This window comes from Dicentrarchus labrax, unplaced genomic scaffold, assembly GCF_905237075.1.
Source record: "Dicentrarchus labrax unplaced genomic scaffold, dlabrax2021, whole genome shotgun sequence".
NCBI lineage: Eukaryota > Metazoa > Chordata > Actinopteri > Moronidae > Dicentrarchus > Dicentrarchus labrax.
This window is the reverse complement of record NW_026136707.1, coordinates 6087313-6101834: the sequence shown is the minus strand read 5'-3', so window position 1 is coordinate 6101834 and position 14522 is coordinate 6087313. Positions and strand designations below refer to the sequence as shown.

Below are 14522 nucleotides of genomic sequence, written 5' to 3'. Positions count from 1 at the left end.
CGTACTTGTGTAAACAAAGCTTTGATTAACTGGTCTTTACTCTGACCCCAATCTTAGAAAAGCCCAGATATGCCCCAACTCTGCGTTGCTTTACACAGGTAATGTATGGCAAGGTCATCCGTCAACCCTGTGTAATTAACTGGGTGGCCTGAAAATGCGCCTTTAGGATACCATTAACCCGTGCTAGCCTAACAAGGCTGCGCAAACACAGACTAAATACACCAGCAAACACACATCTGTGGCTCGAGTGAGTGGGAGAGCAGAGAGGAAAATCCATTTCATGAATATTGGATTTCATTATGAGGGTGAAAAACAGCTTTGCTGTGGATCATTCTTTAATGACCCAAAGTCCACATGCATGAATCTTTTAGTAGTGGCTGTCTGTTTGATATGAGAGAAGGAATAGGAGAAAAAAAGAGAGGGGAGAGCTGTTTCCCCAGTGGGTTTTGACGGACCATGAGATGAGACTAGAGTTGAGCACCCGGATCATGGACTCAGACAATCTTTTGGACAGGTAGGTCATCCTGTTGCAGACATAGAGAGAGGGGATTCAGTTCTCAGGCACACTTGTTGCAGTTTCTCTTATTTATGCGAACCTGCAAAAGAGAGACTACAGATTTTGGATCCAGATTTAATGTTTGTGTCAAATCATACGGCATGGCTTATTTTTTGGATGCTTGAGGCTGGGCTCATTTCTTGCTCAGGGTTTTGTTTTCAATATGAGAGAAGAAGCTTGCAGCTGAGAGCCTGTCCTCCCCTCAAAACTGATACTCACTGATTGGCCAAGAGGTCAGACTCCTCACTTTACTCCCCTCCTCTCTCCAGCCACTAGACTCCACTACCCTTGAGTTTGGTTTGTCACGAACAATTTACAAACAACTCACCTTTCTGGCTAGGGCTAAATTTGCAATGACCCAACGTTCTGAGCATGTGACACAACAGATGTGAGTCTGAGATATTTTCTTTGTGTCTTGGAAATGGAGGGCTGTCATATTCAATCCATTTAGTCCTAAAACATTTGTATTTTTACTCAAACAAATTCTCCTTCAATCAATCAGTGAATCAGAGGTGACTGACATTATGATGAGTAACTGAAAGAAACACTGGTGAGAAATGGTAAATAAGCTAACGTGCCAGGGAACATGATGTAAGTTGATATTAGTCAGTGCAGTACTGCTGAGTTGATTTGTCACGTTTATGTTGGGAATCTGCTGCTCAATTGACGATTTTGGGATAATATCAAAGTGCATCTGTATTCAGTGGCACACGCCAGAATATCTGAGAAGGGGAATACATGAGATCAAAAGGCAAGTGTGTGCACAAGATCAAACGCTTAAAGCTAATACAGAAAAATTTAACATTTTATTAATCACATGCAATTACAGTAAACACCCCATTGCTTTTTTCCTCCTTTTTTTTCCCCCTGCAGTTTGAGGGAAAGCAAGTGTTTCCCGATTATGGAGCTACTTAAAATCAGCAGCTTCAACCGAAGATGCAGGTGGAGTAACACAGGCATGAAATGAATGTGGCAACCAACCTGGCAGAGCTAATAAATAAAACAACCAACCACAGCCAGATACAGCCCTCCATATGGTGTGTTTCTGTCTCAACCAACTCTATCTGGCTCATCCATCCTTTGTGCAAAGCAGTCCATCCCAGGAGTGGCCATACCCTTTCCAGCCCAGGCAATTAACTCCTGCAATGCAGCATTCTTCTAACTTACCACTTCCTTACATGCCATTGTAGATGTTGCCTCCCCCTGATGTTCTTTCAAACTGGATGAATCATTTCACCAGAATCCATTGAGTGTCACCTCATGAGGAGTGAGATGGCACTATGATTCCCAATCTTGTGCGACCAGGAGTGTGATTTAACATGGCGGCGACCAACTGATGAATTAACAACTCTTCACAACAAACAAAACAAAACAAAACAAAAAGGACATAATTCTCCCTCCCATAACATTACATTGATTAGTGTTTCAACCAGCTGGGCACAATGGGCAAAAAAACAAAAAAGGCATCGACAACTTGTTAAACTACTGAAGAAAGAATTTCAGGAGGTAAAAAGTTTATGGAAAACTTTACATGCATTGGTCATATTAAGACAAATATAGATATTGTTTATATAGATATTTGTAATCACTATTGTGATATTAACAGCCTTTCTTCAGCCTGTCATCTGCTATGATATACTTTTTTGATAGAATAACGGATGGTGGATTGTTTCACAAGCATGGCATGAATTCAATTATAAATAACTGCACATATTCCCATTAAACACTTTTAATTTTTAATTACAAGTTTTTATTACAAGTTGTGAAGATGTGGTGTTCCCCAGGTAATCAGGGCAGACACAGAAGGTTGACAACTCTGATGGTACTTTTTATCATATATGTCCATAACCCTGTAGGCACAACGTTGCCCCAGAAAAAGCAAACAGATGGCCTTAGGTTGTGCGCTTGTGTCTTTAAGTGTGAGCTGAGAGCAGGAAGTAGCAACGGGTGAGTGGGCACAGTCGGAAGGCCAGGGGGTCCCTGGGGCTGAGCACCAAAGCATAACTTATAGAACACAAACTGGCTGGGTTTTTACATTATAATGAATGCGTCGCTACTGTAATGCAATTCTATCCACTTCCATGTTTGACTGTGTAATTGCTGTCCTCTGAATTGAAATGTTGCAGTTTCAAAGACACTGTATTTCAAAGCCATTCAGTCTATATGCCTTGACAACTTGTGTTGTGCCATCTTTGCTTTCAGCCTCTGCAGCACACTTGTATAAAAGAGAATATCTGCTCATTTAGAAGTCTCTGCTTTAAGAAATCGCTGCTCTACATCAAACTGCACTGTCAAAATGCTGACAACGGACATCTATATAGTTGAGAATAAAAGCCTTGCTGTGATGAAGGGAGCAGAAATGAGGCATTAAATGGCAAGCATTGGCTAAAGCATTTCTTATTCAGAACATTATATTAAACATATTTGCTTAAGTGCACCATATTCAGATCCTTATACCAAATTTGAGAGACAAAACACGTTTTAATCAAATGCAATCCATTACACATATGATGTAATTGCGTTAACTGTCTGAAATAACTGAACCTTAAGGCAAATCTTCCCTTGCCATCATAACTCTTCACATTAATTCACCACACAAAACCAGTCTGGTAAAAAATCTAATTAAAGGAAAATCAATTCCACCAGCAGAATTCCTTCTAACATTTTTGGATTCATAAATCCTCTGTAGGACTGAATTGAAATGCAATTTTTTTGCTGAAACGTTTCGTACGGTAGTTAATTGCATGCTATCTTTCTTTTATCACTCCTGTCAAAAAAAAATATAAATAGAAACCCAATGTCAATAAGACCTGATCATGATGGATTCAAGGGAGGATCAATCAAGTCGGTCTGATTGAGAAAACACCTGCACTGTCTGCCCCACATTTGTCATGTCTGATTTAGCTGCCTCCCTGCAGTATACAGATCAATTCTGATTACAGCTGTCAAACCCCAAATAACAAACAAAGGTAACTGCAGGTTTGATAAAGCAGATATTTACAATAAATAGGCCAACATGAAGTTTAATAACAAGTGCTGAATTGGGTTGTTTATCTTCTAGGGTTCAGAAATCATCTGATTTAAATCTTCAATACTGTGGGTCTTTGGCTCTGACATCAACTTGATACAGATTTTGTTTTGTTGTTTTCCAAAACTCCAATACTTTTATCTTTAACCATCTCACGTTTTATTTGGTATTGGTGGCCTCTCATCACATCAGTCTATGATTAGATTTTTCATTTTATTGTACCATTTAAAAGCATCTCTATCGCAGATGTTATTTTCATCCAGTCTGTCAATGCAGAGGTGCATAACACTTTGGTTTTTAAAGCGACAGTGAAACAGGCTCAGTGGAACTTCAATCTTCATTTCTATAATGACAACCATTGCAATAACTCTTATCATGTCTCACAGTACAGCAGTTGTTGTCAGGTATAGATATTGACCTGTCAGCAGAAATATGTTGTATTAGAGTACTGTTGCCCAACATTAAGCAGCTAATTGCCCTTTTCTGACACCTTCATTATTTCTTAATGGAATTGGAGGTCTGCTGGCCAGAGAAAGGTCACATCGATACAGTCGGTACCCCCTTGATGGAGAGAGAATGTGATGTTTTGCTGCTGTGACAAAATGATCTTACAGTGTCTAAATGGAGATTTGTTCTTATGTTTGTTTTTCTTTTGATTTACTAAACCTATTTGACATTTCCTGCTGTATATTTGATCATAGCATTAATCCAGAACCCTTTGGATGACGGGGAACACTGTGTTCTTGCAATCATTTGTATTGATACATTTATATGTGCTCTAATATTGCAATAACTGCTGAAACTAGGAGTAAACAGAAGCTCAACAAGGACAGAATGAAGAGGAATTTTAATTGGAAATTTGACTTGCATCTGTGGAATGATAAGCATTTTAATGAGTACAATTTGGCCAAATTCCTTCATGTTTAGTACCGCTCTAACACAAGGGGAAAGGGAAAAAAGTAATGTGCTTTCAAAGTGAACCACAGCCTTGAAACAAAAACTAAATTATTTTTGATCAGTATTTGGAAATCACACTGACACCCCAGGAATGATATTACACAAAAAAATAGATAGCACTATTCACCCACATCGCACAATGAATAAAGGAACAAAATGTGTTTGAAGCACAATGTAAAAGCAGACCCAATCTTGAAAACGTCTTAAATAACATCTGAGTCAAATACTGTGCTCGCAACTGCCCCCATGCAGGTCCAAGCACTAATGGAATTTCACTCACTGCATTACAAAACTGGGAAGAGTAGCACAGGCTTTCAGAGTTATCCAACTACACATCTAATTAGTGAAATATCATAATACAATAACACGGCAGCGTCTTCTCCCAAACCCAATTAATGGCCTATTGCAGTACAAATGTTTGATGAAATCTCACCTAACATCCCAACTACCAAATATACATCACAAATCTGATATTTTGTTAAGAAAATATTCCTGTGATCTTTTGCTTGAAAATGTGGGAGGCAATTTTTCACACCCCATACACAGGTTTGCATGCAGAATCAACATCTTTCAAGACACTGCAGAACATTTCCTGTCCATTTATGGGCTGTCACAGACAAATCCTTAGTGAAATTCCCCTTAACTTGAGTCTTACTGTCAGGATGTCGCGCTAATATGGGCACTTTATTACAAGAAAATCCCACCGGCACCTTCGCAGCTGGAGTTGCCAGTGGGATGGAGCCACGTGCCAGCCCTAAGCCACAGGAGAATTGTGGCATATCTCTAAATCACACCATAAGCTCTGAGTGTGGGGCAACAACTACACTAAGCAGTAACTATCACTAGGTACTGACACGGTTTGTTTTCCGAATAATGTAGCTTTCCAAATAGCAACCGTTAGCATTTGATTGCTGGCAATGTTAAAGAGTGTCTAAATATAATATTTTATGTAACCTGTGGATTCTTGACAAGCTCCAAACCACTTATTATGATGTGGGTGCACTGCATGAGCGTCTTATTAGAGGTGTGCTGCCTCGCTGGAATGACTCCCTAACCAGTGGCATATCACATTAGCACCAACTCCTTAATGCCGCAATATCACACAACAAGTGACCCTGAAACAATTTTACTACTCCCACTCATAGCAATATCACCCAAACACAGTTTTCATCGGCAGGATAAACCTGCCATGTTTTTTTATTCCACCTAATCATCTTCCTGCAAAATCAATCCATCTCGATCACTGCCTGTTGCGGGTCTTTGAATCCCTCCTCCCCTTCTTCCCTCACACCATCTGTCTCTCTTCCCTTGCTTCCTCCCAGCAGCCCTCCTTCAATCATTTTTTCATAACTCCTCCATCTCTCCAGCCTGTCCACCCTCATAAGCCCACCCCCCCCGCTGCTTCACACTATCTGCATTAACTATACATACCCCACCAAACACGGTGCATGTAATGTGCTCCTTGTGTGTGCAAATTTCATGCCAATGTGAGAACATATCAGCTAATGACTGGAGAAAGGTGGCGCTGATGCTGGCCGCACTTGATTCACAGCAACACGTTAGCCGTCTCAGCTGCTGACCGGCTCATTATCATTTAGAACTGCTCGCTGCACAAACTACACACCCACACGGTCTGTCGCTAACTCCTGACAGGAATTAGAATTATGTGAAAGTCAGGACGAGAGAGATTCTTACAGTCGCTATTATGTAGTGCCAAAGTCCGGGGACCCAGCCTCTCATATGCCTTTTTTTCATTCCCATAGGAGACAATGTTGGTATGTGGTGCTCATTAGCACACCCTGTGTCGCTTCTCCACCCCTCACTCATGCCTTCTCTCTCTGTCTATTAAAGTCTGGGACACAATTATCCCCATTCTCTGTCTCTCTCTTTCACCCTCCATCTCTCTCACTCACTGTGAATGAGAGTCTGGAACACAATTACCCCTGTTCTCTCTCTCTCTCTCTCTCTCTCTCTCTCTCTCTCTCTCTCTCTCTCTCTCTCTCTCCTTCTTGCACTTTATCCATCCCTCCCTCTCTCTAGCTCTCTCTCCACCTCTTATGGCTTCAGGAGAAGTCTGTGAAGGGAGCAGCTGCTGAAATATTTATTGATCTGTTTTCCTCAGTTTTATTTATTTCCCTTTCTTCCCTCTTGCCCTCCCTTCCCTTCTGCACAGACCCAGAAACACCTCCAGCACCATGAGATGTCAGAGGCGGCGGAGGGGCTGAAAATCCACAACATGAAACCATTATTTAGCATTTGTTGCACCCAGTAGTTTTACCTGTGTAAACAAAACAAAAGGAGTGAGTGTGGGATGAAGGTAAATGTAAGAACAACATCAGCTACAGAAAGGACAGATGCGGCACAGATTGAGCCGTGAGACAGGGGGATGGTTCAGCATATTTTGATGCCATCATCCGCTGCAGGGGGTTGTTGACAGGAAACACCAAGGTGCTGTTCCTTTTCTGTCAGTGTAAAGGAAGTTGTACACAACTGCAGGGTATTGAAGTAGGAGTAGTCATGGCAACAATGCCCCGAGCAATTATAATTACAATGGTAACAGTGTTAGTACTGGACTAAATGGATTCACTGATGAATCTGACGTTATCTCTGCGTAATTAAAGGGCTTCCGTGCTATCGTATGTCCCCGTGGTAAATATCAACGCAGTTAACCGGGAGTTTTGAGGTTACTCCAACGGCGAGCAATTCAGCAGTCGTTTGAAACTAATGTTTTTCTCCAGCCTTCTGTTGTAGCACAAATGATTAAACTTCCACACACACACACACACAAACACACACACACACACACACACAAGGGAAGGATCACACACATAAACACATGAACACACTGAGACACAAAAAAACACACACACAAAGCTAAGTCCCATCACTAGGCATGGCCTGCATTAGTGCCTAAGCCTTTTCCATTGATTTGCCGGCGAGCTCCTTGTCTTTTGGTAATGAGGACAGGGAGAGAAGCGGGACCCTCGTCCCTCCCGGCTCCCCTAGGACAAGCCGCCTGCACTAATCTGAATTGTGTTTCCAATGATGCTAACTCCCTGGCACAAAAAAGACTAGAAGGAAGAGGAATAGAGGGAAGAAAATCACACAGCGCTCTCTCTCCCCCTCTAACAGTATTCATTCCTCTTAAATGTGTAACATCTGCACATCACCAAACAAGAAAACATCTCTTTTTCTCCCTCTCTCTTTTTCCCTGCAGACAGCTCAATCTGCAGCATGGACTGCTTGAAAACTAAAGCGTAAAAATTTGCCCTGTGCTGAGACTCATTCGATTTTCTCTAAATGAACCTTACTGAACAGAGATCAATGGAGAGTTATTAATATCTATATTGATGTGTGTGTGTATGTGTGTGTGTGTTTATATATATGTGTGTGTGTGTGTGTGTGTGTGTATATGTGTGTGTATATATATATATATATATATATATATATATATATATATATAAAGATATTCTCTCATCTCCCTCATGCCTCGGCTACATTGGCTTTCCATTGATTTACCGTTCACACCTTTAGCGAGGGAATTGTAGAAATTCATCTTCCCAGTGGCCCAAGTAAAGGAGCTATTCCACAGTGTATAAATGCATACGTTTATTTCGTAAGAGTGTGTGTGGGTGTGGGTGTGGGTGCGTGCCTGCGTGGGCTGTGGTTGACGTGAGTACACGAGCCACCACTTATTCCTGCTTCTACAGCCACTCTGCTCCCTCTTGAATGATCCTTCCTGTGCACTAAATAAAACATATCCCTCTTTCATTTGTTACAGTGAGAACCCACAGCTAATGTTCATATTCACACCCGGACCGACGCAGGTCTTTAAGCTGGGACTGGGACACAGGGAGGACGAGGGGAGGTTGTAACGGAGCGAATTACTACAGTAATTAAACAGTATAACTACCTGTCCTGAGCTGAAAGCGGTCCCAGTTCCTTTCCATTACACTGAACTCCATATATTATAACTGTAATTATAATTGCAAACAAGCCTCGCTGTAATCATTATTTATGACACTGACACTATGTGTAATTGCTAACCCCCCGAACCAATATGTGAGGCCCAGTGAAGTGTTTATCAAAACCGACAGGAGAAATCTCAAGGGCAGCGAGGAGGTGCTGCATCCGCCTATCGTCTGGGCAACATTATGGCTAACCATACTCAAAGGATTTGAACCTGCGACCTCTCAGTCACCTCTCTGGCCAGATAGCTGCTAACACTCAGAGATGCAAAGTTCAGCTTTCAGCCTGGCAGGTCGCGGGGTCACCAGCTAAGGGGTTATTCATCTCTGTCTACCCTGTAATTGGAAATGCTGCAAAACCCACGTAGTGAGGGCACGCCGATGAATACGACTCAACATTTCTCTCGATTCTGATCATTCGGTATTGCCACTGATACTTGCCACCAATTAAATAAGGAGTCTGAGCTGCCTCAATTAGGGCCGAGGAATAGACTCCCCAGAGCTAGGTGCAATAGTTTCAAACATTTATTTTTAGTGTGTGCAATAAGACTACTTAATTTGCAGCCTTAGTTGTTACCAAAAATACAGCCCCTGTCTTACTGCCTTATTGTCTAGTTGTTTTTCAACTTGCTAAATTTGTTTTGTTCATATTTACAAATTAATTCTTACTTACTGTTTCTTACTGTTTTTATGGTTTATTGTGTGTTCCTCCTTCAAAATCATATTTTACTGATGAATGAGTCTGCTTTTGTGTGTGTTTTTGCCATTCTGCAAGCTACGTTTCCCATGCGAGACAATAAAGACTGAACTAAACTGGTTGTAAATTATAGTTCTTGATGTGGATCCTTAACACCTTGGAATCCAATAGAAATACTGTCAGTAGTCGCATGGCATGACATGATTCTTTGCACTGTATTCAGAAGTCATGGTACAATAGCTGTTTCCCTTCTAAAGTGATTCTACTAAATCATTGGTGGGTGGAATTTGACAATGCAATAACTTCTAGTACATTTCAAAATGTTTCTTTTCTTTAAGAGAATATCTCAAGATTGTTGTTACTCTGATGTCTTTACCATAACAGCACTTCCTAACGTTGCTACACCCGACAACATTAACCAATCAAAATGAAAAGTGGTCTCACAACTCTTCTCCAGTACATCATGCCTTATTCTCCAAACATTTTGCCTTTATCAGGGTGGCAACGTGTTTTAATTTCCATATAACAATTCTCAACCAGAAATTCAAATGAAGTTTCCTTTAAACACCACACTCACCTCTTTGGTTTTCCATCACTGCACCTGTTTCTGCAAGTTCTTGGTCAAAATGCAGCTGTTTTTTTTCTTAAGGTACTATCTATTCCTCCACTAGTGTGAGGAATAGATTTAGTGGAAGATGTTGGATCCACAGCACCACAGGCCACCACGGAGCAGCAAGAGAAATAGAAAAAGTAAAACCCAAGGGAAAAACATTCAGACCACAGAGCCACTCCAGGCTGGTTAAACCTCAGACCCTTGTCCCTGAGGCTCTTGAGACCAAATCCAGGCCCTCTCACTGCAACACTCGCAGATAAATAAAACCTGCCAAAATGGCAGAGCATTTCTAAGCCAAACATGGAGAACAACAGCACACAGAAACCATGGATTTCAAAGGGAGGGAGAAAAAGCAGAGGCCCCTCCAGAATAGGAGCGCAAGGCATCTGTTGATGCTGGCATCTCCCGTCTCTTCATCTACAAGCCAAGACTGGTGATCCAGTCGAGTGTGCGTGTTTGTGTATGTGTGCGAGGGGGCAGGGAAGAAGGGTGGCTACGTGCTAACATGTGCGATGCGCATTGACCCCACTTGGCCCCCATATGTTGCTGAAACAAGAAGGATGGTGAGCTACAAAGCAACCCCGACTGTTTTCACCTGTGTTCCTGCCCTGTACACTTCCTCTTACCAGAACCTCCATCACAGCAGTGCATGTTGGTGGGAAGACCCATCTGTTAGACAGTTGGACATATATGTACAGTATACAATACAGCGTGAAGTGGGATTTACTGCAATAATTGCCTTAATGGATATCTGTAAGGCAGAAATCCTTTCTTTAACATCTAAATATATCATTGAAATAATATCCTTTGATAAATAACCTCAAACGTCCTCTGCTGTGACCTAATGTAGCACCATAAGCAGAAGCAATTTCTCTTGTCATCTTCACTTTTCACTGAATCAATGATGGCATTATTCTCATTATCAGATCTTGCAGGTTTCTGTCATAACAGAAACAGAAATACTTTGAGCGGAGGGTAAATTGTTTAATTTCGTGTGGAGGTGTGTGTGTGAACACATTCACAGCCTTAATGTTCCATCATCGGGAAAAAAGCAAAGTATCACAGTGTCTAGTCTCATGGATGAAACAAGTTTTGAGAAATTGCAGACGGCTTATTTGCCAGAAAGATGTAGATATTTTACTGTATGTATGAACGGGAGCTTGGCCATCCACCTTTTTTAAGAGTTATAGTTCTGAGACATTTTAAGTGCAATAAAAGAGAGAATAACAGAGGAAGGGAAAGGCATGATGGTATGCCAGGAGCTGGCCATCACACCCATGGAGTGGTTTGTGCATTCACACGCCAAGCCAGTAGGAAACCTTTGAATAGTCTAATTGTGTTTTGCAGCATAGAAAAAGACCCTTTTCAACCTGGTTGGCATGCCATTGTAGAGGTCTGAAACAGATTTTACTATCTGTTTCTGAGGGTATGGAAGATAAAATAGCACTCCCTCTTAATAAATATTTGCTGTGCCTGTGCTTAATGTGAAGTGGCTAAATGAGTGATAATCTCTGTCAAGCGGAAGAAATATCTTCAGATGAATAAAATACTGTACAGTCATTCAGAGGAATTTGTCTTATACATCATTAACCTGGCACTAATAACTCACACACAATCTGCTAAACGATGGTGGTGAAGCATTTAGGCAACCACAAACCACACTGGTCCGACTCTAAGGGGCACAGATTAAGAGGATTATTCCACTGCTGCATGATTTATCAAGCAGCGGACAGTGCCCTTTTAACAGTCATGTTCTTCTTTTATAATGCATGCTTTCTACCTTAAAATACGGACGTGATGTGGACCTACAGCAACTCAGAGCAGCAGATGGGATCCCTCTCCAAGATGAGTCTGATTCACATGTGCTGCAATGTGCACAACTCACATCAATACCCAATCATTCCTCAACTGTGGCTTACATGATTGGTCACACCTTCACATCCCAAAACCCACAGGTTACAAATTCAGAGGGCCGAAAGCTGAAATGAGACTCAGTATGGTTGTAGGGTCGGTTTGTGTGGTGCTCAGCTCATTGTGTTTGTGTGCTGTGTGCGTCCTGCAGGGCTGTCCGTCTGGTCTCTGCCTGGTGTGGAAAAGGGGCTTGCTGTGGCAAGCCAACCATGACCAGCTGGGCTCTCCTACCCACAAGGAGCTCAGGAGCAGGAGGCTATAGCCCGTCTGCATCTGCAGGTTGTTAACCTCACATCTTATTGCACTGACACATCAATTATTGTTATTAAGGGCCAGAGTAATTTATTTATATACTGATTTCCCACAGGATGAAGGCAGGACTAATTGAGCCAGGTGTGTGTATTTTTGTGTGTGTGTGTGTGTGTGTGTGTGTGTGTGTGTGTGTCTGTGTCTGTGTTCATGCTAGATGGGCAGGGGGGAATTAGAGTACATGGTGAGAATGCCGTGTACAACTAATATATGATGGGACATCCCATAGCATGGTTAGGATATTAGAGGATGGCATGATAAAAAATGCAAGAGGAGTTTTAAATATCCCCTGGTCAGCATTCCCTGTGGACAACAACAACATAACAACACTGTCTGTTTGTGTTATTCATTATGAAGCAGTGTAAATAGCCACCTGAATCTTCTGGTTGTGCAAGTTATCTCTGGCACTGTGGGGAAGGTGTTTTATGCCAGTGCAAGGAGAGGAAATGTAGGCTTGATTACCCGGTGCATGTTTGACCCCCTCAGCCCCCGTCCATCCCTCACCATTTATTACTCGCTGTCTCTCTCGACCTTGGGTTTGAAGACCGAGAACAAAACACTGTCTTTCTCTCCCGAGTCTCTCTGCATTGCTTTTACCCGTACTTATGTTAACCCCCCCTCTACCAGCCCCCCCCCGCACTGGTGGTGCGTCATGTGCGTGGGATACCAGGCCATTCATGTCACGTAAAGGAATGTTCACAGACGACTGGGGATGGGAGTCTTATATTTATTTTTTTTCTTCCTCCATAGTAAACATCTTAACATGCATCACCCGTTGCTCACACTGAACCACGAGGTTGGCTTGGAGATGAACCTGGCGCTGCGCTTACACGCACGCGCTCACGCACGACGACGGCGCGCACGCGTGCACACACACACACACACACACATACACCCCCAATCTCTCTCTACGTTTGTGTATATCTCTGTGTGAGGAAATGGAAAAGTGGAGCGCAGTGGCACAGCAGACACGCGTGATTCACAGGCAGGTAGACCCCCCCCCCCCCTTCTTCATTAGTATTCACCTCCACGAGCGTTGTCAGAAAATGAAAGATATACATGCGTAGAGGCGCAGCGGCACAGAACCGCCAGCACATCGCTAAAGTAGCTCGTAAGAACTTACCTTTCGACAGCAGAACCAGGATCAAACCAGCAAACGCGTTCCGCAAGAGGGGGCAGCCCATGATGGAGTTCTGATTGATTTTCTGCTTGTTTTGCAGCCAAATGCCTTGGTATTCCTCCTTTACGGTGCCGTTGCGGGGACTCTGTGTATAAAAAAACCGACCCGGTGAATGAATGTCAACAGCAATAGTCCAACGCTTTTACATGTGACTGGACGAAAACATCAGTCTTGTCCACTTGACTTTTCCTTTTGATGTCGGAGAGAGAAACGGAGAGGTCTGTTTGTCTTCTCCTGTGTAGAAGAATCTCTCAACCAGAAAAATATCAGGAGCAGGAAAAAAACAAATATCCCAGACACTTAGTTTGTCTCTCAGAGCCTTGAAGGAAAGATAAAATATTTTAGAAAATACATGGGAAGAGATGGTAAAATTTCAACTGTCCACTGACTTGACATAAATATGTTTTTTTTTTGTTGTTGTCAGAGAACAGGATGGAGTCTGTGCGTCCCGACCAGTCGCAAGTCGCCACTTCAGCCTTAATTAGCCTGCTCCCGTATGTCTCTGTTGGTATGCAGCGCGTCTCGTCGCTCCGCACTCAGCGCGTCGCAGGGAGCAGCACTGAATGCGAGGCGCACAAGAAAGAGCATGATTGACAGTTCAAGGAGAGCCCCTTCCCCAATCACCGGCCCCAAGGAAGGAGGCGGGATTTACGATTGCACCGATGTCCCGCGCGGAGAGGCCGGCCGAGGAGCCTCACCGGCCAATCGCAGGCGCGCACTGGGCGGGCAGAGCGCGAGAACGAAGCGCGGCGCGGTGATAATGCAATGTGATTTATAGCCAGTTCGGTGTTGCTGCAGTACTCAGAGAAAACAGTCCACAGGGGGACAGGCGGGCATAATAACTACAGGGACAGAGGTGGGGGGTAGGGGGTGGGGGGTGAGTGAGGGACAGGTGGAGCCATATGGGCTCCGGTGCGCGGTTTTTTTTTTTTGAAACGATGGATGTAAACAGAACGTTGTGTTGCTGATGAGCAGATGTTACTCAATTGCTGAAAATGAATATTGTCAAACCAGAGGAGGAGAAGCCTGTAAAGACAATGAGAAAATTGCCCACATGCCACCATATAAGTTGTGGGTACACTGGGTGGACTGGGTAGAGTATCAGAGCAGATTGTAACAGCACTGCAGTAAAAATCTGACTCAGTCACACATGCTGACTTAATGGCAGGCGGCATAAACCCCATGTAGGAAGACTATATTTATGCGAAAGTACTAATGAGCCATTTATGAACATGTTAGTCTCTGAGCTGCGTTTGGTGCTAAAAGTGGGAGCAGTTGCCTGTATAGTGAAGCCCTCATTTTC

The 14522-nt window shown here is 42.9% G+C and overlaps 1 protein-coding gene across 1 annotated transcript in view; it reads right to left on the bottom strand.

The window, feature by feature from the left end:
* Positions 1-13783, bottom strand: part of iglon5 (IgLON family member 5) — a 92835-nt gene extending 79052 nt beyond the window's left edge. The window contains exon 1 of the mRNA XM_051407785.1: positions 13163-13783. Coding sequence (XP_051263745.1) covers positions 13163-13223 — 61 coding nt within the window. The 5' untranslated portion in view covers positions 13224-13783. The remainder of the gene's footprint in view (positions 1-13162) is intronic.
* Between the last annotated feature and the right edge of the window lie 739 nt (positions 13784-14522).